The sequence below is a fragment of the Leptodactylus fuscus genome, chromosome 2 (genome assembly GCF_031893055.1).
Source record: "Leptodactylus fuscus isolate aLepFus1 chromosome 2, aLepFus1.hap2, whole genome shotgun sequence".
Taxonomy (NCBI): domain Eukaryota; kingdom Metazoa; phylum Chordata; class Amphibia; order Anura; family Leptodactylidae; genus Leptodactylus; species Leptodactylus fuscus.
The window spans coordinates 102,086,954-102,114,567 of NC_134266.1; the positions used below are offsets into that span (position 1 = coordinate 102,086,954).

At 40.2% G+C, this 27,614-nt stretch overlaps 1 protein-coding gene across 4 annotated transcripts in view; it reads right to left on the reverse strand.

Annotated features, from left to right (window-relative positions):
* Positions 1 to 356: 356 nt before the first annotated feature.
* The window catches only part of BRPF3 (bromodomain and PHD finger containing 3), a 62,399-nt gene continuing 35,141 nt past the window's right edge, over positions 357 to 27,614 (reverse strand). For all 4 annotated transcript variants that reach the window (XM_075264251.1, XM_075264253.1, XM_075264252.1 and 1 more), the window contains 6 exons: positions 23,706 to 23,972; positions 4,989 to 5,073; positions 3,939 to 4,015; positions 2,947 to 3,041; positions 2,709 to 2,866; positions 357 to 1,122 (listed from right to left, as the gene is read on the reverse strand). In XM_075264251.1, the coding sequence (XP_075120352.1) occupies positions 936 to 1,122; positions 2,709 to 2,866; positions 2,947 to 3,041; positions 3,939 to 4,015; positions 4,989 to 5,073; positions 23,706 to 23,972 (869 nt within the window). In that variant the 3' untranslated portion in view covers positions 357 to 935. The remainder of the gene's footprint in view (positions 1,123 to 2,708; positions 2,867 to 2,946; positions 3,042 to 3,938; positions 4,016 to 4,988; positions 5,074 to 23,705; positions 23,973 to 27,614) is intronic.

The following is a 27,614-nucleotide window of genomic DNA, read 5'->3' on the forward strand; positions in this document are numbered from 1 at the left end:
CCGTAAGAGACTTAGTCGCAGATTCCACTGAAAATTTTTGGAGACAAAAGTCCTGTATGGAGGACTTTTCTCTCTACTAGATTTATGTATAACATCGGCAGAGGATCTGCGGGTAACCGCTGCCTTAGTGTTGTTTGGGTTCTATGGTGGATATGAACGAAGAGCATGGTGCAAGTGTGAACGTAACCTTACTGTGAGACAGGTAGCAAATGTATTATGTTCAACTACGATGGAAAAATAAGAACACAACCAAATACTCTGATTCACACTCATACTAATCCAATTTAATAAAGCAAGTTTTTTTTTTTTTTTTTCTGATGGTATTTTGGGTGAATTATTCCATAGTATTTATTTGAAGCCAGCAAGTTATTTAGAATATAGCTCTGTGAAATAAACAATTCCAATTTAACTCTAAAATTCAAAAGTCATATGAAGTGGGTATCATATTATTTTACAAGCTTGTAAGTCATTGTACGCTTTGGTAAATTTTAAAATCTGACAACACACCGCAATTTGAAAAAAAAAAAAAAAAAAAAAAAGAAGTGAATTAAGCAAATGTACTACATTATTCTGCTTTCAGACATGGGGATAGGGTTTAATAGAACATGCTCTATTTCAATAATTTGGCACTCATATAATGATCACTGTATGAAAGATTGCTTAGGAAATAGCACGACGGATGAAATTCATGTAGAAAGAATATTTTCTGATGAGTGTGGAAAGAATCTAGGTCTTGCATATAAAAACTGAAGCAAATAAAAACTGTGCAGATGCCCAAAGCAACCAAACCAATCAGATCCTTCAATTTACTTAATCTGCAATAGAATAATCTCACCGGTTACTATGAAAATCTGCTTTCTATTTACTAGTTTTTATACCTGAGGCCTTCCATTACGAGAAAGTGCACAATACTTTCCATTACAAAATCAGCAAAATTAGTATAGGTAGTTTGAAGCTATGAATGGGTGGTAGCCTCTGACACGACTCAGATGGGACATGGCACGATCATAAGCCACCTGTACAGATTTGCGGATACTAGTTTTTCGGCCTTCCAACATTTTCAGCTTATCTACTGTATCATCAGCTCCTAAAGGTAGCACCTTGTCACTGGGAAGCCACTGCCTGTAATAAAATAAAAGAAAGGCCATATTTTATAAATTATCTTAATGATTAGGGATAAAAATCTTTATCATGTTGCTTTATCGTGTTAATTAATCAACATACCAATATGCTTTACATAAAATAATGTAAAACCTTTTATTGGATTTTCATATATAAGCTTTTTAATTCTAAGTTTGGTGATTGTGGGGGAAACACATCATTCCCTCCTTGCCAAGGATGATATTATGGTGCACATTTCGGTCAAGGCCACTTCTTGAGCCAAACGTGTGCCACAAGCTACGATCAATGCATTGGCCATTACATTGTGCAAATATGGGCAGAGCAAGAACACCTTAGCCAGGGAGATTCATAACGGACACCAGGTTTCAATTCTGGCGCAGGGACAATTCAAATTTCAATTTATGAAGAGGCCACATCGTCAAGAAGAAGTCATCCACCTTCAAATTTGAAATAGCATTTTGTACAGTATGCAAGTATGGTACTGCCATTCTTAATAAACCTACCCCCTGCATACCAAGCAATGAAAAAAAGTGCATGAAATAGATATCTAGATGCCAAACAATCAAGTGAATTTTTTATTTTATTCTCTATTTCATGTTAGAGGCAGTGCCACTTTAACCATAGGGTCAATGGCGCACAAAGAGCCCTATGGTAGTGGGGGGCCCCTTTTAGACAGCAGGACAGTAAATGCATGACAGTGCAGGGCAGTGGGTCCTTGCTGCACCAACTCATTGGCATCTGGAGGACACTGATGAGTTGAAACCAGTTATGAAGTAGGGAACCCTCTACCCCCTGCTTCACCGCCTGGCCGCTGTCTTTGCTCCAGGTGTCCTGGGAGTCGGAGGAGCGATGTAGTGATGATACTTACAACATGCCTGTTACTCCTTAAAGACTCTGGGACCAGAGACAGGAGAGAAATCGGTAACAGGGAAAGGTGAGTATTGAGGTTTGTTTTTCTCTTTGATAAATACAATTGGGAACATGAAACTGTGGGAGGCAACCTGAGTTGTGGAGGGACATGATACTGTGGGGGCAAACTGAAGAAAACATGACAGTGTGGGGGAAAACTGAGGGGGGCACGTGACACTGTAGGGCATCCAGGGGTGTGGAGTGACATGAATCTGTGTGTGTGTGTGTGTGTGGGTAACCTGGAGGGGTACATGAAAATGTGAAGGTAACCTGGAGGGGGACATGACACTATAGGGGAAACCTGGGGGAAGGGGGTTGGGGAACATGATCCCATGGGAGCAACCTGGAGGGGGAACATGAATATGTGGGGGCAACCTAAGGGGGACACATGACACTGTGGGAGGTAACCTGGAGGAAAACATGAAAATGTGGGGGCAACCTGGAAGGGGACATTATGAGGAGCATTATATTGTATTGGGCAACTAGGAAGGCATTACACTGTGTAAGAGCCACTAAGGGGATACAAGGGTAAAACAGAAGCAACACATTTCAGATGTAGAGATGTAAAGATTTTTTGTGAAATAAGTGTCTGCAACAGCACATTTCTACACAACAAATACGGACTACATTCTTTTTTCCCAATTTCACAAGATATTGTAACAAAATAGCTTTCTCACCAGGTTCTTTTATTGTCAAAAAATAAAACCAAAAAGAGTTTCTGGCCACCATTTTCCAGCTGGCGCTGCTCCCCCAACTTTAATACATCCAAGGGTGGCACAGGAATAGGTATTCCATTGTGAAGTAAGCCCTCCCTAGGCATATTGGGGTCAATAATCTGAAACAAAAAACCAAACAATATTTAACCCCATTCTTACTATTTCAGGATTGCCATTCAATGCAAGATGTTCCTCTTACCAGGGCAGGATAAGAAGGATATCCACGGCATTTAGCCCAAACCAACTGAAGAGGCTTAAGTTCTGTGCAATTTTCAAATGGCTTCCTATGGCTTTCTGTGAGGAAAAGTGCATAGTTTGAGAAGTTAACAAAAAAAAAACCAAAAAACAAAAACCACACACACTAAAATTAGTAGTTTCTGTCAATAAAACTTATATTGCAAAATTAATTGAATATGTTCTGAATCAATTCTACATGTTTAAAGCTGTCTGTTATTGACATACAGTTGCACAGATGAATCTATTACCAGAGCTTTCTCTTGCAATGAGCTTTTTTAATGTGTCATTATATGTGATCATAATTTTTCTCAAGTAAGTTAAAAAACAAAAAACAAAACTGCAAACGGATCTGCAAACCCTCCCTGGACCCATCCTGTGCTGCTAACTATCGACCCGTCTCTAACCTCCCCTTCATCTCTAAACTCTTGGAACGCCTGGTCTATTCTCGTCTGATCCGCTATCTCTCTTCTAACTCTCTTCTTGCAATCTGGCTTCCGCACTCTGCACTACTGAAACGGCTCTCTTAAAAGTCTCCAATGATCTCCTAAATTGTTAAATCCAATGGTGACTTCTCTCTTCTTATTTTTCTGGACCTCTCTGCAGCTTTTGACACTGTTGACCATCAAAACGCTCACTGCCGGACATCTCTCTCACCCATTCAAATGAATGGGTGAGAGAGACTCCTGCAGGTTTCCGTCTCCTGCCTCTGTTTTAGGCAGGAAACGGAAACCTGCAGTACGGAGAGGGCGACGCAGATGTGAACGAGCCCTAACTCCTGATTTTTTTCCAGTTTCCCAGTACACTGCATAAAATAAATGATGTATAATTTGTCCTACAAAATTAAGCCCTCATATGGCTCTGAGAACAAAAAAATTAAGTTATGACTTTTGAAAAGTGGGGAATAAGAAATGAAAATCAAAAAATGGCTAGAGTGTGAATGGGCTAATTCCTTACCTTGGTGGTCATCACCATTTATTGTTTCAAGGAGAGGTATGTGTGAAAGTGCAGGTTTTCCTAAAGGAGTTAGTTTCCTGAAATAACAAACAAAACATTTAGGGGTCTGTTCACATAAATGTTTTTTGCAAGCTCAAAACAATCTGCTTCAAAAATTAGGAAATGTTTTTAAAAAGTTTTTTTTCCCCCACTCAGGCACACTGTATGGACCTTGGAAAAGCCACATTAAAGCCAAGGCCCCACGCTGCAGAAATGCAGTTTTTATGCAGATTTTGCTGAATTTTTTGAGCCACAGGCTACAAAAGGAATGTAAAATTATATATCGTTCACACAAAAAAAATGCTAGCAGTTTTTGCAAAGGACCACATTAAAAACAGTCAAAAAACATCATTATATTTTTCTTTTTCCCTTTGATTTCAATAGGTTTTGATACTTGGAAATAAACACATTTGCAGAGAAAGTGAAAAGCTGATTACAGAAAACGAGATTGCAAGGATTTGGAAATCTCATTTAACCATATTTTATTTTGAACCTAAAAGATCATCAGGACTGAAGCAAACCACAGCTGATCTTGCCAGCCCAAATACCCCTATAACAGTGTATACCAGCCACAATTGTCCCTATAACAGTACATGCCATCCACTGACACCCATATAACAGTGTATGCCAGTCACATGTAGAAAAGATTTTGCTTGGCTGTTTTCAATTACCCTCTTCTCATTGGCCCCCTTCTCTCCACAGATCCCATTGCTTTATGATGGAGACTGTTAGGGTTACATCATGGTGTCTTTTGCAGAATGTTGTGGTATTCCTTCCATGAACTCTGACATAGGTACCAATGGAACCTTATTTTGTTAACATTTACATTACATTAATACTTCTTTGTTGGTAACTCAGTTGCAACTTTGTTTCCTCACTAGGGGGTACTTGGCTTAAGCAGGTTCTGAAACATTGGTTTAGACCAACTGTTTTTTGGAAAGTGGTAGTGAGTTCAGAATATATATATTTATATTTTAGCAATAGCTAATAATACAAGAAAACATTACCTACCCAGAGGAATATAATGTTGATTCTCCAGTGCATTTAAAACTCTTGATTAAATCCAAACCACTTCCTGCACCTCCAATAGTGACTTCTGTGACAAAAAAGAAGCTTGCAAGTTAATAATGTGTTCTGCTCTTAAAAAAACAATGTTCCAAACTTCATATCTACATCAAATATACTGCAAGATCAAAGAACTACAATATTAAAAACTTCAATATCTTAATCTAGTCCTAGGATGGATTTACTGCTATTACTTTTTCGACAGTGCAAACATCAACTAGACAGTCTTAAAATGCACCTAGATTTATCACAGTGAATGATGATGAATGATAAATTTGGCATATCATAAGACTATCTAGTCTAAGTTTAATTATCCAAGAGTTGGTTTGATTTCCAAAAAGAAAAAAAAAAAAATTGGCACTCAAGATAGCATGTTAAAGACTCACTCTCTCTTTTTCAGTAGATCCTGCCTATATCCCATAAAAGATAAAGATGAAGATACTGTCCATGTCTAGAACAGTAAATAAATGTGTAAGCCCAACTGATTTTTGGTGCGGACTGCCCTGAATCATATGGAGCTTTTGAAACAATTTTGGAAGTTCAGAGTAAAGCTAAACTTCATCATGTGCCGATATAACAAATGCAAAAAAAAAGTGAACTTATACCTTTCAAGGACTCCTTTTTGCTGAATTATTTTTGTATTTTTCTTTGCTTATTAAATGCAAAATTATTCAACTTTCTGAACAGTTTTTATAATAATTTTCCTACCATTTTGTTGTACAGTCTGTGTAACCAGTTGTCATATAGCTTATGGCTGTTTCAGCTCTCCCAGGTCACTGTCTGAGGGTACATTCACACGTACGAATTGGCCCCGAATCTGAATCCCATTGTTTTCAATGGGAGGCAGAGACTGCAGCAGGATGCTGAAAAAATATCAGTGTCCAGCTCGATTTTGCTACAAATTCTATGGTTCGAGGCCGAAAGCTGCAACAGAATACATCTCTTTCTGCCGAGTGATTGTGTCCTTAATGTCAGATATAGAAGCTGGGAGTGAGGAAAATTGTAATCAGTAGATCATTTGGTGAAAAGGGAAGGGGGGGGAGTATTTAAGTTTACATTAAAAACATCACCAAAGCTGTACTGTTTCACAGTGGAGATATATTAAAAAACTTACTCAAACATGACAGAAGTGTGGAAGGATGAATCACAGACTATCAGTATAAAGAAAAGATAATACTCATGAAAGACACTGAAAGAGGGAGAAGAAAACCCTGATGGAGGGAAGAGGGGGAAGGCATTCTATTAATGTAGCTGTACAAATACAAGAAAGCTAATTAACCCCTTAAGGAAATGGCCAAAAAACACCTTCAGGATACAACCACATTTTCAAAATAGATGTCACTATATAGCAATAACTTTAGCGACGCTTTAACTTACCAAAGTGATTTTAAGCCCATTTTCATGACACAATATACTTCATATTAGTTTTAAAATAATTTTTTAAATTTAAATATAAAAAAATAAAATTAAAAAGAACATTTTTAACTCCTTCCCGCTGACGGCATATTTCGATTTTCGTATTTCATTTTTGACTCCCCTCCTTCTAAACCCCATAACTTTTTTTATTTCTCCGCTCTCAGAGCCATATGAGGTCTTAATTTTTGCGGGACAATTTGTTCTGCCACCATTAATTATTCTGTGAATTATTCTGTTATTCTTGGAAGCTGGAAAAAAAATTCAAAATGGGGATTTGAAGAAAAATTGCATTTGTGCGACTTTATGGGATTCGGTTTTACGGAGTTCACTGTGCAGCCAAAATGACATGTCATCTGTATTCTATGTTTCGGTACGATTCTGGGGTTGCCAAATTTATATAGTTTTATTTTATTTACATTTTAACTCCTTGAAAAAAATCCAAAACGGTGTTAAATTTTTTTTCTAAAAATCGCCATATTCTGACAGCTGTAACTTTTTTATACCTCTGTGTACGGGGATGTAAAGGGCGTGTTTTTTTGCGGGACTGGGTGTACTTTTCAGTTCTACCATTTTAGGGATTTACATTTGCTTTGATCACTTTTTATTCAAATTTTTACCAGAATTAAAAAAGTGAAAAAACAGTGGTTTGGCACTTATGATTCTCTTTCCAGCTACGGCATTTACCGTACAGAAAAAAATATTTTTATAGATTTGTAGAGCGGGTGATTTTAGACACAGGGATACCTAATATGTATGTGTTTCACAGTATTTAAGTACATTTATATGATTAAAATGTAAAATACTACCACCCAAACAAGTTAATAAATATTATCTACCATGTCTCTACTTTTTATATTGGCATCATCTTTCAATCTTCCTTTAATTGATTTTGAACATTAGAAGACTTACAAAAGTAACTGAAAAATTTCAAATTTACAAGATAATTGACCAAACCCATTTGTTAGTGACAACTTCAGTTCTGAAGATTTTAAAAACCTATATATTAGAAATCTCCCATGAATCTTCCCATTTTCAAAACTGCACCCCTTCACATTATGGAGGAGAAATTTAGGAATTTAGTTTTTTGGGAAGTCATGCCACTTTTTCAGAGCCCTTGAATTGTCAGTAAAGTGGAATCCACAGACACATGACTCCATTTTGGAAACTACACCCCTCAAGGGATTTATCAAGCAGTATAGCAAGCATTTTACTGTTTTCAGAAATTAATGCGCAGCTAACAGTAGTGAAAATTGCACTTTTTGAGATACTCCATTTCAGTACCCTTGTGTGAGCAGACACACTTATCAAAAACTGTTCAGTGGTTATCCCGGGCACAACAGTCTTTGGAGCATTCGAGTCTGACACGAGTAGGGTACAATATATTATGTGAAAAAGTGGAATTTGTCCAAAAATCAAACCGTCTAAATCTGTGCTCCAAAAACCAAGTAGCACTCCTTCCTTTCTGTACCTGGCTGTTTGTCCAAACAGCAGTTTATGACATTAAGTAACATATGACATTAAGTATGTTATTCTGGGTATAACATTGTCATACATGTGGGCATAATCTGCAGTTTGGGCACACAGCATGACACTGATATGAAGGAATATTATGTGGCTTTTGGAGTGCAGGTTTAGATTGTTTGGTTTTTGGCTGCCATGTCTAGTTTGAAAGACCCTGAAATGCCAATAAAGTGGTATAATGGGTGAATTTATTGTGAAAACTACATCCCCCCCACCCCCCAAAAAATGGCATTGCTTATTAAAGGGAATCTATCAACTCCTCCAGCCACGTTGCTGCCATGGAGCTGTAAATATTGTGATCCTACAGCTTCATTGTCTTCTTCTGGCAGAAGTACACGCAGTACGTGACTTCTGAGGCCAATCCGAGGCCTCAAGGAGAGAACCAGGAACATCTCTACCTCTGACGTTCCCGATTCTTTACCTGACACCACTGATTGGCCTCAGCAGTCATGTGACAACTGAGGTCAATAAATGGCCCCAGCAGAAAGGAAACTGGCAGGTTACAGCCAGTGAGAAATTCATCAGCAAGAAGGCAGCCAATGGACCAAACCACCCTGGGAGGATATTGGAGCATTGGGGACCGGAGAGTCTGTTTTTTTTTCTTTTTTATCTTCCCCAGCCTAATGGGAAAATACTGTTTAGCCTGGACAACCTCTTTTACTTTGTTGTAAATGCAAGATAACCCACTTGCATATGCAAAGCTCATTTCTATTTATGTTGAAGTGGTTCACAGTCACATAACGTGTTTATGTTTTACTAAATTAACAACTTTGCTATAAGGATTTGGAAATGTGACAAGAATAACTGAAAAATTCAAAATTACACCACTGGAAAATGATAAGCCCAGTTTCTTGTCTGCCTCAAGCATAAAAAAAAAAAATTAAACAAAAAAAAAAAATACAACTCCAATTCCAAAAAAAAAATAGTTGTGTCACTGTGTAACATTTACAGAAAACGAGATTGCAAGGATTTGGAAATCTCATTTAACCATATTTTATTTTGAACAAAACAGAACAGAAGGCTCCATCGGTAGAAATGTAATCCCTCCCCGCTCTGCACCGGACTATTAAGTCACGCTCCAGCCAGGACTAGCTAACAGAGATAGGAGATACTCTGACTGCAGTGGTTTAACCTTTATCGGTGGTACGAGACGTAAGAAAAGGAGGAGACTCGTCATGAGCAGAAAATAGAGGCGGCACTGGAATGGATGACAACGCTGTGCTCTGAGCATAGGGGGAACAACCCCCTTTGGTTTCTGACACAATTGGCATAATGAAGAAAAATTCAAAACCGGCAGTACGGACCTGCTAAATGAAGGTAAGAGATGAACAGCCTTTCTAAAGGCTTTTCTTACGTACTTTTAGTTTAATTATAGAATTCCTTTAAGTGGCATTTATAAAGTAGAGCATCTTCAATTTGTCACATCAGATGGAGGAGTGTCAACATTATTATTATTACACGTGAACAATATCAGACACAGCAATACAAGACTAAAAAAAAAAAAAAAAAAGCAGTCCAAGAAACTAAAAAGCTTGATACCCATTCCAAAGGGCAGGTTGAAGCAACATTACATTAGGTAATAAATTTATTAGATACATTACTAACAGATTGCATACTAGGAGGTTTTTGGGGAGCCATTGAGACTGTCATTTTATTACTAATCTAATTTGATTGCTTCCAAGCAAAAAAAAAGATTTTAAATTATGACCTTGGTTGCTGGCTTTTAATATTTTTATAACTGTATACATTTGAATAGGAGGAGTGGGTAGCAGTCGATAGTCAAAGATCTAATAGCATATGTATAAAGAAAAAGGTAAGTTTCCAGCAGAAATTATTCCACCTGGGTTTGATCTGTTTGATTAACTGAACACCTCTGCCCCAGTCATATTCAGTATGGCAAAGTCCCAATTCAGGAATATTAAAGAATTACAATTACATCCTTAAGCTGATTGTTGAGTTGTTGTCCTACTTCGTAAGGGACACCATGGATGTCCTGCAGAAATTGGATGGGATCTGCTTAGAAACAGACATATTAATTGTTGCATGTGAAGTCCCTCTAAACTGCCAAAAGAATTCAGGATGGTTTAAGAGGAGACATACAATGCATGTCTGAACAGGACAAGGAGCTATGTGAATTTGTTGTTATTCTGTTGGAATTTGTTTTGACGCACACCTCGTTCAGGGAGTTGGTGTAATTACAGCTTCAATGGACAGAGAGGGGACGGCCAGTGAGTCCTCATATTCAAATTTGTTCCTCGGCTGTGGGAGAGGAGGCTTTTCCTCACAGTGTTCTTGCCCATTATAGATCACGTCCAATTTTGGAGTAGGTATATCAATGACAAAGTTATGATTTGGTTGAGTTCGGAGGAGGACCTCTGAACAGTTATATCAAACTCACTTGCAAGTATGCATGTTCCAACATGGAATTTTTACATATTATGTTTCAAGTTGATCAGTCTCGCAAAATTCAATCAGAAAAAGTACTTCTGTTAATTCTTTCCTGCATAGTCAGTCTGCACACCCACAGAAGTTGATTTGCAATATACTTATTGGTCAATTACGACAAGTACGTAGAATTTGCTCCAAAGACCAGAACTGGCAGAACTGAGTCCACGATCCAGAAAAAGGGGCTACAACTCCAACTCCATTAGGTATGGATGTAGACGAGCCAATAGTGCTAGTAAGAAAAGACTGGCTCTTCTGATAAAATCAGATGCATATTGTTATGGTTGAGTTCCAAGAGCATATTTTCAGCAAATGCAGAGACTGGCTGATAAAGCAAGTAGACAAGATTTCTTTTTAAAACCAGTAAGCACTGTGAGCCAGAAACAGACCAACAAACACCTTAACAATTACTGACTGCAAGGCCAGATGGGCTTTGCTAAATTTTGGTGTCCAAATTGTCACCACCAATAATTGTACAGGTAATAAATGCTCCACTATCGGAAAACAAACTAGAAACTACTATTTAATTACTGAGAATATCTGGACCAGGAGGACGATGTGGAGGGCAGGCTCCAGGTAGTAGCCAGCCAAAAGACATATTCCAAATGACGCCAAGATAAAATCAGAAGAAAAGCTGTATCCAGAAACAGAAGCCAGGGAGTCAGTATATCAGGTCGTCGGGTCAGGACAGAATCAGAAGACAAGTTAGAGTCGATAAGTAAAGCCAAGAGGTCAGTATTCCCACGAGATCATTTTGAACACAGATCTCAAAGTCAAACAGGAATCAATTGCAGGCAGGTGGGTGAAAAGGAAGGGAACTTAAAAAGGCCTCCTTAGGTGGTAATTGGACAAGACTAAAAAAATCTCTGACATACAGAGGCTTCTCAGGTCACCAACAAAAACCTTAATGTCACAGCATCAGAACTGATCATCCTGACACATATACTTTGAATGAGCAAATCAGATTAATCTCCACGTTAAACTGTACATCACAATAAATCCTGAACGTGCTTGAAAAGTTCTAGGATATCCTCCTAAGTGATCCCACTCTGCAATTTTACTTACCCAGGAAACCCTCAATTCTATTGGTGAATTTTCATAATCTTTTGGAAAGGAGGAGCTGCCATTCAAGCATGCAGCCTGAAAGGCTATTTGGGTCAAAGAGCTCTTTTTGGGGATGTAATTGTGTGAGATGGGTCTCAGGGTTTTGGGACTAGGCACACAAAAGGGAGTACTCCTTTACACATGCCGTCTCTTACAATACCATTGGTGTTATTTACTTTGTCACTTGCCCATGTAACTCCGCAGGCGAGTTAGGGAGCATATCCTTGGTATTATAGGTGCAAAAGATGAAGTGGATATGTCAAGACTGAAAATAGTCCCCAAGAACTTTAAGATGCACCAGTGACACTTCGCAGTTACAGGTTTGTGGGATTGCCAGAATTATAATTGGCTCACATGATAGGAAAAGTGGCAAAATCTATTAGGCCAGAGAGAGAGAGTTGAAAGTTGATATTTTTGCTAGACACCTAAATGGTTAAATGAGAACATCAGGTTTGTCCCCTTTTTGTGAATTTGGTATGTATGTGTGTATATATATATATATATATATATATATATATATATATACTGACCTATATCTATTCATTGCCAGTGTGTGTCTTTCTAGTATTTTCCTTTTTTTGTGCATTTTCCTCTTTCCCATGTCCATTATCATTTTCCCTCACAATCTAATAATCCCTTTCTTCTTCTTACATGGTTTACTATGGTTTTAGTTCACTATTGGGGAATGTGATTCTTATGATGGATTTAGATCAAACATCCGTTTTGCCTCTATCACGAGCTTAACCTTGTATAATGTGCTTATCCAGGATTGACAGAAAGAATCCACTGCCACAGGACAGTTTGATGGATTCAGGAAGTTGAACCCTTCTAATAGCCTGTTTTCCCTGGTGGCAAAGAGGTCTATTGAAAGGCAGACACATTTCTGTACAAGTTCCAGTAAAACCTCACTGTTCAGTGACCATTCTCCCTGCTTCACCTTAACATAACTGAGGTAGTCTGCTAGACAGTTGGCTTTTACTTTTCAAATGTACTGCTAATACGCTGGAAACACAGACTTCCTCCCACTGTAAGATGGACGTTGCAAGGTTTTTGAATAGCCTGAGACCTTGTGTTCTCCGAAGTTTCATGTAAGTGACTGCTGTCCAAGAGGATGAGACCTTGTGTCCCGATGGTTTATGTTGGCAACTGCTGTCTGAGAGGACTCTCACATCTTTCCTCAAACAACGTTTCACAGACAGGAGATCCAGTTTTATGGCTAGAAACTCAATGAAATTCAAAGACTTCCTCCTGGATGATCTTGGAAAATAGTCTGGGTCTTGAGAAATACCAAATGGTAAGGCCCTTTATTTAAGATGGAATAGGGAGCCTCTGACCCAGACTGCTAATCTTTCGTCAGGATGCATGAATTGGGACATGATAATAATAATCCTCTAGATCCAGAGTGGCCATGAAGGAGAAGGAGGATTATGATTGAAGAAATGGATGCCATTGTGAACTACTTGTATGATAGCAAATGCCCTTGCTTCTCTCCTTCATAGGAACTGTAATCACCACCCTCTTCTGGCTGGATCAGGGAGAGTCTTTTTCAACAGACATCACAATGTCTGACAGGCACAATCACCAAAATACTGTTCCTAGGAGGAGAAACAAATTCTAGTTTGAACCCATCCCTTATCCCTTCCAAAACCCAGTTTCAAGAGGAATTTTTTTTCCAAACATGGAAGAACAGGGACAACTATCCTCCCACGGGGGATCAGATGTAATTGTTAGGACTCCTTGCCTCTACACTGGTGGGAAAAAAATAAAGCCTTGATTTTTTAGGAAAAGAGTTGCTATTATTTTCGGGACCTCTGGATTTGTTCTTACAAAAGAAAAACCTGCCTTCTTCTAAGTGAACTACATGGCTGAGGGCCCCAGAAACCTTTTTTGTCAGAGGTCCTCCCTAAAATTTCATCCAGCCCAGGCCAGAACAATTTGACATCCTCATGTGGGATACAGCAAAGCTTATTTTTCGAGCCCTGGTTCCTTTTGTCCATATTATAAGCCCCAGAGCTCTACAGGCTGAATTTGAAGTGGCCTACAATCTTACTGCATCAGCCGAGCCAGTCTTTTCACAGATATAACTACACAAGGAGCAGCAATACTGGGTTTGAAACTAACTGCTGCCGACTCCCAAGATGTAAGAGGATAGAAGTCTACATTCCTATGTGGAGGGTCGATTTAGGTAACCTAGATCTGTAAAAATGGTAGTGGCTCCTTTCTTAGTGTGATTGTGACCACAGAGGTGTCTATAAATGAAATGGACCTTTATCTTAGGCGGCTGAATCGTCTGTATCATAGGTCTATTTCCATTTGAAAGAATAGATATATTTCTATCAGGTTATTCTATTCATGCTTAAGTAAAGCCTTAATATTTTTGTGAAATGTTAAAAAAAAAAAAAAAAAAAAACTTTTACGCCTAGGAAATAGACACTCAAACATATGCTCAGACATAGATTTGGTCTCTTTAATATCTTCTATACCCATTGTGGCTCTAAATGCCTTCAAAATCATCAATATGTTTTGTAGCAAATGAAGCCATCTACCTCAAAAGTTCTGATAGTGACTCTATTTTGCTTTCCTCATCAACACTACAGAACATCTCATTTCCAGCAAGAGGGATGGGAGCAGAGCAAGGGATGGGAAGACTACTGACAGATGAGACATCTTCTGTGCAAATTAACCTCTTAAGATTTTTCAGAAATAATGGAGATTCCTCAGCCACTACTTTATCCAGGATTGAAACAAGGTCTTCACATCCTCCATCAGAGCAGTAGCCCACAGGCTTTCGGCTCCATCATTCTGTTCAACTACAGGACACAAATGCTTTTGAAAAAGCACAAGTGGCCATTTTCCCCTCAATTGTGGTGGTGCCCCAATTGTGAAACACGGTTATCACTGTGAATAACATATGGCTAAATGACATTCCCAAATCATTATGTTCTTCTTTTCTTCACATTTTACACAGAGTCCCAGCTATAATAAAGTCACAATATTGTTTAATCCTAATCAGATTTAAAGTGGAACCACAGTATGTATGGCTCTGTAAAAATACATTTTTGTAGTTACCATAAAATCCTTTTCTTGTATTCATTTGGGGACACAACACCATGGGTATAGACCTGGCCACTAGCAGGCTGACATGTATCAGAAGAAGTTGGCTCCACCTCTGTGCGAGACCCTCTCCACAGACACTATGCTAGCCTGTTTGTACTGCAGAAGTAGGAGAGAGACACACAAAAAAAAAAAAAAGTGCAGAAAACGGAACCAACAACTACCAACATGTCCTAAGTCTGAAAACGAACCAAAAAGAGAGTGGGAATTACACAGCCATGCGAGTAACAGCGCACAGCTGTGTGCAAAACCTTATGACCCAAGCTGGCAGAGGCCACAGGATGTGTGTGGATATTCTCCCCCCCATTGTTCTATCTTTTGTCTTTTGATAATCCCCATTTGTCAATTATTACTGGGATGTTGCTTATTGCATTGTTCACCATGTTCAAACTTTGTTTGTACAATATCCTGCACTTTTATAAAACTCTCTCCTGTTCGACCACAGGAAAATGGCCGCTGGATATGCGCGGTCGGCGCTTTTGGACCAAGAGAAGCAGAGCACGAGAGAATAAGGGGGAGAAGAAGACTGAGGCCATCACTGGAGAGTTTTCAAGCAGTACTGTTTGAGTGCTGGAGAACACCCCTAGTGCTGCAATAAAACTAATTTACATAAGAAAGAAAGAAGAAATTCATCAGGAAAGGCAGCGCGGATCAGAATAATAAAGGTAAGAGAAGAATAGCCTTTCTTAAGGCTATTCCTTCATGTATTTATTGTAAAAAGGGTATTCTAATGATATAATCCCTTTCACAGCAAAAGAACTGTTGTTATTCGCTCTCAACCAGACTACAAATGGTAGATCACCTACTAACAGAGGAAGAAGGGACTGGGCGGTGACCAGTCCCAGGGCACCAAAATTTGTGGAGGAGAGATATTGAGCATAAGGGATGGCCTGAAAGGTTGACACTATCGTACCCAGGACATGTGTACAGACAACAAATAGAGCATGAAGGGTTCCTCCAAATGGGGGAAAACACCAGACTGGAGAACATGGATCATGGAGTCCGAGAGGAGACATCTGCTTTCCAGAGTACAAAAGTACCTCAGAGTCTTGTGCCTTCTCAGAGCATGGACATTCTGTACATGTTCCTCTTTGCTCTCCAAGTCATTGGTGGGCAGAAAGCACAGTAAGAAGAGGCCCAGAGGGCACCAGGCCAGAGATGAGCGTGCGTGTGTGTGTGTGTGTGTGTGTGTGTGTGTGTGTGTGTGTGTGTGTGTGTGTGTGTGTGTGTGTGTGTGTGTGTGTGTGTGTGTGTGTGTGTGTAGAGGATGGGGATAGCTTCGCTGTCGTCAGGTGTATGCAGGGTTACCCCTTTGGTGACGCTCGCATGTGGAAGTGGGATCACAACCATTCTGGTCATGATATTGGAAGTGGGGAATGGGTGACCAGCAAAGTGCTATAAAGCACACTGCCTGCCGGAGAATGTGACTAGTGTGGCGTATATGCTGAAGACCCCCTGTACCTGAAAGAAAAATAAAAACGACGCAAGACAGAACACCTGATTCAGATAGCTTTGTGTCATTAGGAGACAGACACTAAAACTGGCTAGCATAGTGTATGTGGAGAGGGTAAAGACCAGAGGTGGAGAGGATATAGGATTTTTGTACTCACCGTAAAATATTTTTCTCATATTTACTGGGGGACACATCACCATGTGGGTACAGACCTGGGCACTAGGAGGCTGACACTAGGATTAACAAAAGAAGTAACCTCTGGGCTATACCCTCTCCAAGAACACGATTATATCCTGTTTGTACTGTAGTAGTAGGAGAGAGACACAATTAAATTTAAAAAAAAGAACACAGAACCAACATCATCAACATATCCTGCACCCAAAAATTAACTAAAACATCCTGGGGCAGGAACAACAAACAAGGGTGGGATCTGTCTCCCCTCCCACCCCCAAATATTACAACAAGAAAAGGATTTTAAACATATTTCATTGGGGAGCACAGCATCATGGGATGTCAAAAAGCAGTCCCAGAGGATGGGACTGCCATGTGTGCAGCCTAACACATAGCCGCTTGCAGAAACCTTATGACCCAAGCTGGTATTTGCAGAGGCCACAGAATGGATTTAGTAGAACCTTGTGTAAGTGTTGGACAGAGGCGGATTCGGCAGCTTCACAGATCTGGGCAGTGGAAATCTGATGCCAAACAGCCCAGATGACTGAGAACTCTTGTGGAATGAGCAGTTTCAAAGAGGCAGCAGACTATCGTGGAGCAAATAGGCCTCCCTATGAGGACTCTGGAGATAGAAGCCTTGGAAGCAGCCAGGCCCTTGCATGGGCCCTCAGGGAGAACAAACAAGGCATCCAAACGACCGAGAAACAAATAGAGACGGATCACCCAGACCACATCCAGGCAGTGAAAAGTGTGCTCACTCCTGGGAAAAAAAGACAGTAAACCAATGTCCTTGTTGATGTTGAAATAAAAAAAATAAAAAAAACCAAAAAAAAACCCACGAACCTTGTCTTTTTGGAGAACAAAACAAAAGGAGATTTCTGGGATAGAGCAGCCAACTGGAAACCTGTGGATGGAATTAATGGCCATCAGAAAGGCAACCTTCAAGGACAGAAAGCGAAGAGAGATCTCACGCAAAGGCTCAAAAAGAGGAGCCTGGAGCACCTGAAGCACAAGATTAGGACCCATGGTTCAACAGGAGTATGTTAGGGAGGAGCACAGTGTTGCCACACCCTGCAGGAAGGTCTGCACCCAAGGACGGAAGGCCTGTACTTTGAAAACAAATAAACAGACCCTTAAGAGAAGAAAGACCAAGTCCTTGACCCAGACCGGATTGGAGAAAAGCCAGGATCCAGAGAAGAGAATAGGACAGTGGTTGTCATTACTTTCACACCACTATACGTGGCCTTCCATGTGTGCAGACAGTTATTTGCAGACTGGGGTTTCTGGGCCTTGAGCCTTGTCTGGGTAACAGGCTCCGAAAAATCGCCATGCCTATGGACCTCGGTGTTAGCCACCACTCCATTAAACACAGCTGAGGTGAGGTGAAACAGTGGTTATTGAGACAAAAGGTCAACTTGCAGAGGAAGAGGCCAAAGAGTGGAGCAGGAACAGAAGAGCCGCACACCAGGCTCGATGCGGCCAATCTGGAGCCACCAGGATGGCTGAAACCCTTTCCGCCTTGAGAACCCAAGGGAGAAGAGGAAGAGGAGGGAACAGGTACAGCACCTGCACCTTAATGAAAAATTATGTAAGACAAAGAAGTCATGTCTGACTCCTATGGACACGAAGCTAAAACTGGTTAGCATAGTGTATGTGGAGAGGGTAGGCCAGAAGTGGTGTTGACATCTTTTGCTTTTCCTTTCAGCCTCCAAGCGCCCAGGTCTATACCCATGGTGCTGTGTCCCCCAATGAAACAAGAAATATAGATAACTCCATTAGATTTCATGGAACTATATGTCATTATGTCAGGAAGGGTACATAGAGCCGGCTCCTTCTATTATGCAACGGTTATTCGTTAGGGAGCAATTCCGGGTTGCTAAGTTGCTTGCTTAGTGATGGTTTCTAGGTTTGCGATCATGTTCAAGTCTCTCAATTGGGAGAAAAAAGTAAAATAACATTTAAAAAAAAAAAAAAAAAAAAATGTAAACTACTAATCTTTACAAAACGTCCCTCTTTTCACACATATATATTTATCTTTATTAAAAAAAAAAAAAAAAGCGGCAAAAGAACAAACATAATTAATATTGCCTCAAGTAAAAGGGTCAAAATACTAAAGTATTAAATTATTTATCCCTTCCTGGTGGCTAATTTTACTGTCATTTTTCCTTTTAACCCCTTCCCGACCCATGTGGTACTATTACCACATGGATGTCTAGTGCTTCACGACCGATGTGGTAATAGTACCACATGGATGTAAACAATCCCCGCAGCGCAGTGCGGGCGTTCTAGGAGCGGGTGTTAGTTGTATCTGACACCTAACACCCTGCTCCATCACCCTCCATCGGACATGAGTGCCGATTTTGGGTTTTAACCCGTTGATTGCCGTGATCAAACATGATCACGGCAAACAACGGGTTGCCCGATCATGTAGGGGTCCCCAGCACCCCCCGCTGCGAGATCGGGGGGTGCTGGTATCCCTACTAAGTGGCCAGGGGTCTGTTTAGTGACCCCAGCCAGCCCTGAGTCCCACTCACCTTTGTATCCTGGCCGGCGTCTTCTGGAAGTGAGTCTGTGCCGTCCGTACGACTCACTTCCTGTTTCTAGAGTGACACGTGCAGGCTGTTACTGCAGCCTGTGTCTCACTCTATGATAGTGGATGAGTGATGCAATCATCACTCCTCCAAGTGTCCTAAAGGGATACATGAAAAAGTTAAAAAAAAAAGTGGAAAAAAAAAATAAAAGTGTTTTGAAACAATTAATAAAGTTATAAAGCCCAAAAACCCTTTTTCTCTATAGAAAATGAATTATATAGAAAAAACCCTAAAAATTAATAAAAACAATACATATTTGGTATCACCGCGTCCGTAACAATCTGTACAATAAAACTGAAACAATATTTAATGTACACGGTGAACCACAGAAAAAAAAAACAGAAAAAACCCGCCGGAAGTAGTGATTTTTCGCCATCTCACCTTACAGAATGTGCTATAAAAAGTGATCAAAAAGTCAAATGCACCTCACAACAGTGCCAATAAAAAGCACACATTGTCCCGCAAAAAATAAGCCCTCAACCAACACTGTCAAAAAATAAAAATGTTACGCCTCTCAAAATATGGCGATGCAAAAAACATTGATTTATGTCTCCAAATGTGTTTTTATTCTGCAGAATTAGTATTGCATAAAAAAATAATATAAATGAGGTATCGCCGTAACCGTACCGACCCTCAGAATAAAGATAATATGTTAGTTATACTGTACGCTGCATGGCGAAAAATTTAAAAGGTAAAACGCAATACCGGAATTGATTTTTTTTTTTAATCCAGCAAAAAAAGAGTTAATAAAATGTATTCGGTAAGTTGTAGGCACTCAAAAATGGTGTCACTACAAAATGCATCGCATCCCGCAAACAACAAGCCCTTATATGGCCGCGTCACCAGAAAAATAAAGAAAATACAGCATCTAGTAATGCAAGAACAAAAGCCCGCAAAAACCGCCAAATTATTAGAACACGACTGGCTGCATCAGGTAGAGAATATATAAGCTGTGCGAGCGAATATCAGGGGACACCCCAGATTTACAGCTTATGAACGAAAAGACACCAGAAGTGATCCCAAAGTGACCCCCAGAGTGACTCCCACAATCATAGGAGCTACTGGGACATAGTAGGCAATTTGGTGTTTGCAATGTTCTCCGCACTGCTTATATATTCCCTCTTCGCCATCCACTGTGCAGTCACGTCTGGGATACTAATACTCACTACACCCCCTGATAAATTCTCTGAGGGGTGCAGTTTTCAAACTGGGGTCACTCCTTTGTGGAATCCACTTTTCCGGTACCTTACAGACTCTACAAACATGACATTGCGTCCAGATACCAAACATCTGAATCTGTACTCCAAAAGCCTCATCGCGCTCCTTCCCTTCTGCGCCCTGCTGTGTGCCCAAACTGCAGTTTATGCCACATGTATGACACATGTATGACACTGGTGTACCCAGGATAATGCACGTAATGTCATATGTGGGAATAAACTGATATTAGGGCACAGCCAGACACAGAAGGGAAGAAGGGTTATTTGGTTTTTGTAGCACAGACTTAGACGGTTTGGGTTTTTTTTTTGGATGCCATGACACTTTTGCAGAGACCCTAAAATTGCCCTTACAAAATGGGGTCACTTCTTGGGGAATTCCAGTTCACTGGCATCTCCAGGGCTCTGCAAAAACAACATGGCACCCAGAAAGTCCCTCTAAATCTGTACCCCAAAAGCTAAAAAGCTCAGTGCTCCTTCCCTTCTGAGCCCTGCTGTGTGCCCAAGCAGCAGTTTACACCCACATATATAATTTTTTGCCCCTCGGGATCCCCCACTTAATAGTTTTAGGAGTGCAGGTCTCTGACAATACAAAGTGGGTGCAACGTATTGGGCACCGAAATGACATATTTCTTTAAAAATTAAAATTTTCATTTTGTACATTAATTTTTGGGAAGCATTTTTTAGGCTCAAAATGATAATACCCCTTGATTCATTCCTTGACGGGTGTAGTTTCTAAAATGGGGTAACTTTTGAGGGGTTTCCATTGTATTGGTACTTTAGGGGCTCAGCAAATGCGACATGGCACCTGAAAACTGCCCTCAAAAGCCAAATAGCCATCTTTCCATTCTGAGCCCCACCATTTACCCATACAGCAGATTATGGCCACATATGGGGTATTGCCATGTTCAGGAGAAATTGTGTAACAAACTGGGGGGGCTTTTAATTCTCTAACTACTTGCAAAAATTAAAAATATGGCGCTAAATGGACGATTTATTGGAAAAAAAGTAATTTTTCATTTTCACATCTCAATGGTAAAAAAAATCTGTGAAACACCTGTAGGGTCCAAGTGCTCACTAAACCCCTTTATAAATTCCTTGAGGGGTCTAGTTTTCAAAATGGGGTCATTTTTTTTGGGGGGGGGGGGGGGGGGGGTTCCACTGTTCTAGCACTTCAGGGGCTCTCCAAATGCAACATGGTGCCTGAAACAGATTTCAGCTAAATTTGCCCTCCAAAATCCCAATAGAGATCCTTCAGCTCTGGACCCTACAGTGTGCCCATACATCACTTTACATCCACATATGAGGCATTTCTGTAGTTGGGAGAAAATGCTTGACAATTTTTGGGGTGCATTTTCTCTTTTAACCCCTTGTGGAAATGCAAAATTTGAGGTTAAAGCAACATTTTATAGCAAAAAATGTCACTTTTCCTTTTGTTGGGCCAATTCTGTTACACTCCTGTAGGGTCCAAGTGCTCACTATACCCCTTGGTAAATTCCTTGAGGGGTCTAGTTTCCAAAATGGGGTGACATTTTGGGGGTTTCCACTGTTTTGGCACCTTGGGGGCTCTGCAAACAGGACATGGTGCCTGAAAAGTATTGTAGCAACATCTGGCCTACAAAATCCAATTAGCGCTCCATCCGCTCTGAGCGCGACCGTGTGCCCGTACATTAGGGTAACAGAACATATGTGGTATTGTCGTGTTCGGGAGAAACTGTGTAACAAAATTTGGGGAGCAATTTTTCCTTTAACCCCTTGTGAAGATGAAAAATTTGGGGCTACAGTGACATTTTATTATAAAAAGAGTAATTTTTCATTTTCACATCTCAACGGTAAAAAAATCTGTGAAACACCTGTAGGGTCAAAGGGCTCACTATACCCCTTGATAAATTCCTTAAGGGGTCTAGTTTACAAAATGGGGTGACATTTTGGGGGTTTCCACTGTTTTGGCACCTTGGGGGCTCTGCAAACGGGACATGGCGCCTGAAAAGTATTGTAGCAAAATCTGGCCTACAAAATCCAATTAGCGCTCCATCCGCTCTGAGAGCGACCGTGTGCCCGTACATTAGGGTACCAGCACATATCGGGTATTATCATGTTCGGGAGAAATTGTGTAACAAAATGTGGGGTGCAGTTTCTCCTTTAACCCTTAGTAAATTCTAGGGCTAAATGAATATATTAGTGACAGAAATTGAAAAATGTAAATTGGACCTCCATTTTGTTTTAATTGCTGTGAAATGCTGAAAGGGTTAAGAAACTTTCTAACTGCTGTTTTGTATTCTTTCAGGAGTGTAGCTTTTAGAATGGGGTGACTTTCGGGGGTTTTATTAGAGAGGCTTTTCAAGTACCCTTCAGAACTGAACTGGTCCCTTGAAAAATGTGTTTTGGAAATTTTCTTGAAAATTTGGAAAATTACTGTTTGACTTGTAAGCCTTATAATATCTGAAAAAAATGAAAGGGTGATTAAAATTTGATTGCTACATAAATCAGAGACATGGTTAATTATATTTATGAAAAAATTTGGGTAGTATGGATTTCTATTTGAAAGGCTTGCAATTTCAAAGTTTGAAAACTGCATTTTTTTCAAAATTTTCACCAAATCTCCTATTTTTTCATAATTAAAGACAAAACATATCGACTAAAATTTACTACTGACATGAAGTACAATGTGTTACGAAAAAACAATCTCAGAATCACTTGTGTAAGTTAAAGCGTCTCAAAGTTATTGCCATTTAAAGTGACACATGTCAGTTTTGAAAAAAGAGGCCTGGTCCTCAAGTCACTTTTGAGCTGTGTCTCTATAGGGTTAAAAGCAAGGTACAAAACAAAAATAAAACCACAAACCAGTTAAAAAAATTTTAAAGTGGTAAACAGAACAGAATTGACTGTGGATCATATTCACCTACAGAATAAAAAATAAAAGGGGTATATTACCTCCCCACGCATATTCAACTGTCACCATTGTGTTACAGTAGTAGCAACATACCTTTATCATCTATGTCACTTTTGAAGATTAGCAGAAAAACTTTGAAATCTTATGCAAATGACGCAGTTGGTGCATGTGGGCTTCATTGGGATCACTGCTATTACTACTCAGACCCTTACAATCCACCTGCCAGTACCACCTCATGCAGTGAGAGTTGATTACCTAACTGCTATGACAGCCGACACTGCACCAATAGCTTCATTTGCCTAAGGCCTGGTAAGGAAACCTGCAGACCCCATAGACTATAATGTGGTCCATGTGGTTTCTGCACAAAACATGTGGAAAGAAAAGTGCTGCTTGCAAGACTTTTCTCTCCACAAGTTTTGTGCGGACACAGAGCGGAAACCAACGGATCCCGTCATAGTCTATAGAGACAGCAGGTTTCCCAGGTAACTGCTTTTTAATGCGTATAGGTTTCCGTTCGGTGAGCCCCCAAGTAGATTCCCCGAATGGAAACCCGAACGCAAAACGCAAATGTGAATAGGGCTTAAGACTTCAAAGTTGTTTCTCTCCAAATGTATAAGTGACATACATAACAAAGGTATATTGTGTGTAAGCACAAGGTGATAACAGTGCCCACCAGCAAGGTTTCTTCCTTAAATAAATTACTACTAAAATACAAAAGTGCTATTAAAAATTAAAACTCACCTTTAGGTTGATAGAAGGTGGTTTTCTCTTCATCAGTTTCATTGCCACTCAAAAACGGTCGCATTTTTGTTTCTTTCCGGGGGTTTTCCAATGTAACAGAAGTCCTCCTCCTCAAGTTTAGAACAGGGGAGAAATTCTTTGCCTGTTTACAGACAGGTTTGTGTGCTATACGTTGCAGAGAAGGTGGGTGCTCGTAAGCTGTGGTATTTTGTATTGCCTGACTTGGATTTGCTGGCTCAAGTACAGGAGGTTGCATTGGTTTTCCATCTAAAATTATAAAAGTTGTATATTTTGATATATTGCTCTAGATAAGTGGAACATATATTAATTTCCAGGTTTGTACTGCTGAAAGCCAAACCAATGCTATGCAACCAAACAAACTGCTATGCTACTTTGACCCTGGCAATGCAGAAAAAAAATACATCTTCAGCTTAACTTTTTTTGAGCAAAATGTTCATCCAGACTCTCCCATCACTGTGGACAGCTATTTACTGGCTGGTGTGTAAATGCATAAATTTAGCAGCCTGTCGCTCAGGATGTAGGGTGAGTAGTCTGCTCAAGAATATAGCTAGACTCAAACAATGCAATACATGAGGCTATACTATGCTGCCATTTAAAGAGGACCTTTAATGGTTTGGGGCACAGGCAGTTCTATATTCTGCCAGAAAGCCAACAATGAGCTGAATTCAGCGCATTGTCGGCTTTCACGATCTGTGCCCCGGGTGAAGAGCTAGCTGTCCTGGTACCGTAGCTCTTTACTGTCAGAAAGGCGTTCCTGACACTGTCAGGAACGTCCTTCTGTACAAGCAGCGCCAATACAACACTGTACAGTGTGAGCGAGGAGGAACGCCCCCTCCCTCTGCTCACAGTACTCGTCCATAGACGAGTATTATCAGGAGGGGAGGGGGCGTTCCTCCCCGGTCTCAGAGCACAGGGATATTGGTGCTGCTTGTACAGAAGGACGGTCCTGACAGAGTGTCAGACACACCCTTCTGACTGTGAAGAGCTATGGTACCGGGACCGCTAGCTCTTCACCCGGGGCACAGATCGGGAAAGCCGACAGTGCGCTGAATTCAGCGCACTGTCGGCTTTCCAGCAGTATATAGAATTGCCTGTGCCCCAAATCATGAAAGGTCCTCTTTAATAGGTAGAATACAGTTGTGCTAAGAAGTTTACATACCCTGGCAGATTTTATTTTTTTTTGTTTTTTTGGCCTTTTTTTCAGAGAATATGAATTTTAACACAAACACTTTTTCTTCACTCATGGTTAGTGGTTGATTGAAGCCATTTAATTGTCAAATTTCTGTTTTTTTCTTTTTAAACAATAATGGCAACCAAAAACATCAACATGTCTCTGTTCAAAAGTTCACATACCCTGGTGATTTTGGCCAGAAGTTGACACAGTTGTCCACGGATCTATGGGAAAAGGTAGTTGAACTGTATAAAACAGGAAAGTGATACAAAAAGATCTCCAAGGAATTGATAATTCCAGTCATCAGTGTTCACACTGTGATTAACAAATGGAAACTGAAGGGCTCCGTAAAAACCAAACAAAGGTCAGGTAGACCAACCAAACTTTGGGCCACAACTGCCCGGGAAATAGTTCGGAATGCAAAGAAAAACCCACACATAACATCAACTGAATTACAGGACTCTGAAAACTATCAGCGTGGCTGTTTCAAGATGCACAATTAGGGGCTGCATGGGAAAAATGGGCTGCATGGTCGAATTGCCAGAAGAAAGCCATTGCTGTGCAAATGCCACAAAGAATCTCACCTTTAATACGCCAAACAGCACATAGACAAGTTTCAAAACTTTTGGAACAAAGTAATTTGGAGCGATGAGACAAAAATCTAACTTTTTAGCCACAACCAAAAACGTTACATTTGGAGAGGTGTCAACAAGGCCTATGATGAAACGATCACCATTCCTACTGTAAAGCACAGAGGTGGATCACTGATGATGTGGCACAGGAAACTTGGTCAAAGTTGAAGGGAGGAAAGATGAATGCAGCACGTTATCAGCAAATACTGGAGGCAAATTTGCACTCATCAGCCAAGAAGCTGTGCATGGGACGTACTTGGACGTTCCAACATGACAACGATCCAAAACACAAGGCCAAATCGATCTGTCATTGGCTACAGCAGATTATAGTGAAGGTTCTGGAGCGGCCATCTCAGTCTCTTGACCTCAATATCATTGAGCCACTCCGGGAAGATCTCAAGCATGCAGTACATGCAAGATAGCCCAGGAACTTACAGGAACTCGAGACTTTTTGCCAAGAAGAATGGGCAGCTTTACCATCTGAGAAAATAAGCAGCCTCATCCACAGTTACCACAAAATACTTCAAGCTGTTATTGATATTAGAGGGGGCAATACACAGTATTAAGAACTGGGGTATGTGAACTTTTTGAAAAAGTTCATTTTGATGACTTTTGTTGTCATTATGATTTAAATAGAGAAAATACAGAAGTCTGACAATAAATGGCTTCGACCAACCACTAACCATGAGTGGAGAAGAAGTTTTGTGAAAAAAGGCCAAAAAAACTAAAAATCTGCCTGGGTATGTAAACTTTTTAGCACAACTGTATGAAGTTGACAGAAACTTCAACGGTAAAAGAAATCCAGCAAAGCCAAGGTGGATGGTTGAATATAGAAAAAATTCCTTCTTTATTATGAATCACATCTTCTTAATAAAACACGCAATCGGTACAAACATTACTAGCAAAATAGCGTCAGACTAACGTCAGACTAAGTCTGACGCTATTTTGCTAGTAATGTTTGTACCGATTGCGTGTTTTATTAAGAAGATGTGATTCATAATAAAGAAGGAATTTTTTCTATATTCAACCATCCACCTTGGCTTTTGCTGGATTTCTTTTACCGTTGAAGTTTGCGTACACTGCTCCGAGTCGAAGGAGCTTAATCTTCCGGGCATAGCCTTACCGAGGATATATCGGTGGAAAGGAACTCAACATATGAAAACCGAGATTCAACAACATTTGGGCTGAGTATCAAACTCTTTTTTTCTTGCTTATTTTTTCATTTATTGTTATGAAGTTGACAGATCCACCGTAAAATATGGCATATAATACAAACCTCTCTTTTAGAGAGTACTCTGTATAGTTGCACACAGTTATTTAACGAGTGAACTTAAAAGTTCCACCAAAAAAAATGTACGTACAATATTTTAAACTAATTAAAAGATCAAAGTGCTTTCAGACCCCCTCTTTGGCTTACAAGTCAAGAATGAGAGCTGCTATGTAAAAGCATCTCAAACTCATAGACTGTGCTAGTCCACCTAACGCTGGGTTCACACCAGCGCCTGAACTCAGTTTTCAGGTTTCCGTCTTCTTCATGCAGAGTCCGGCTGTGTGTGCCGGTGAGCGTTTTATGCGCTCCGCGGTGAAACAGGTTTTTTTTTAAACCGGACACAGAGTACTGCATGTCCGACTCTGTGTCCGGTTTAAAAAAAACAGTTTTGCCGCGGAGCGCATAAAACGCTCACCGGCGCATACAGCCGGAGACTTTTCAAGCCCATTCAAATGAATGGGTTTGAAACATGCCGGCAGGTTTCCGTCTCCTGCCCCTGTTTTGTGCAGGAAAGGGAAGCCTGCAGAAAGGAGTACGGGCACAGATGTGAACGAGCCCTTACATGGTCAGTTATTCACTGGTAAACATGTTATTACTGCTGCAAGGATGTACCGGCTTGTGATTACACAGGTCTACAAAGAAAAGTTTTTCAAGAGCTGTTTTGGTTATTCCACGTAATCTTTATGTTTTTTGGTGTGTTGAATCCAAAATTGACCTCTATTTTGTCATAGGACATCCCGTTTTCTGACAATTTAGGCAAGTATTTTATTTTGAGGTATTGCCTTATTTAAGTGGAAATAAAACAGAAAATTAAT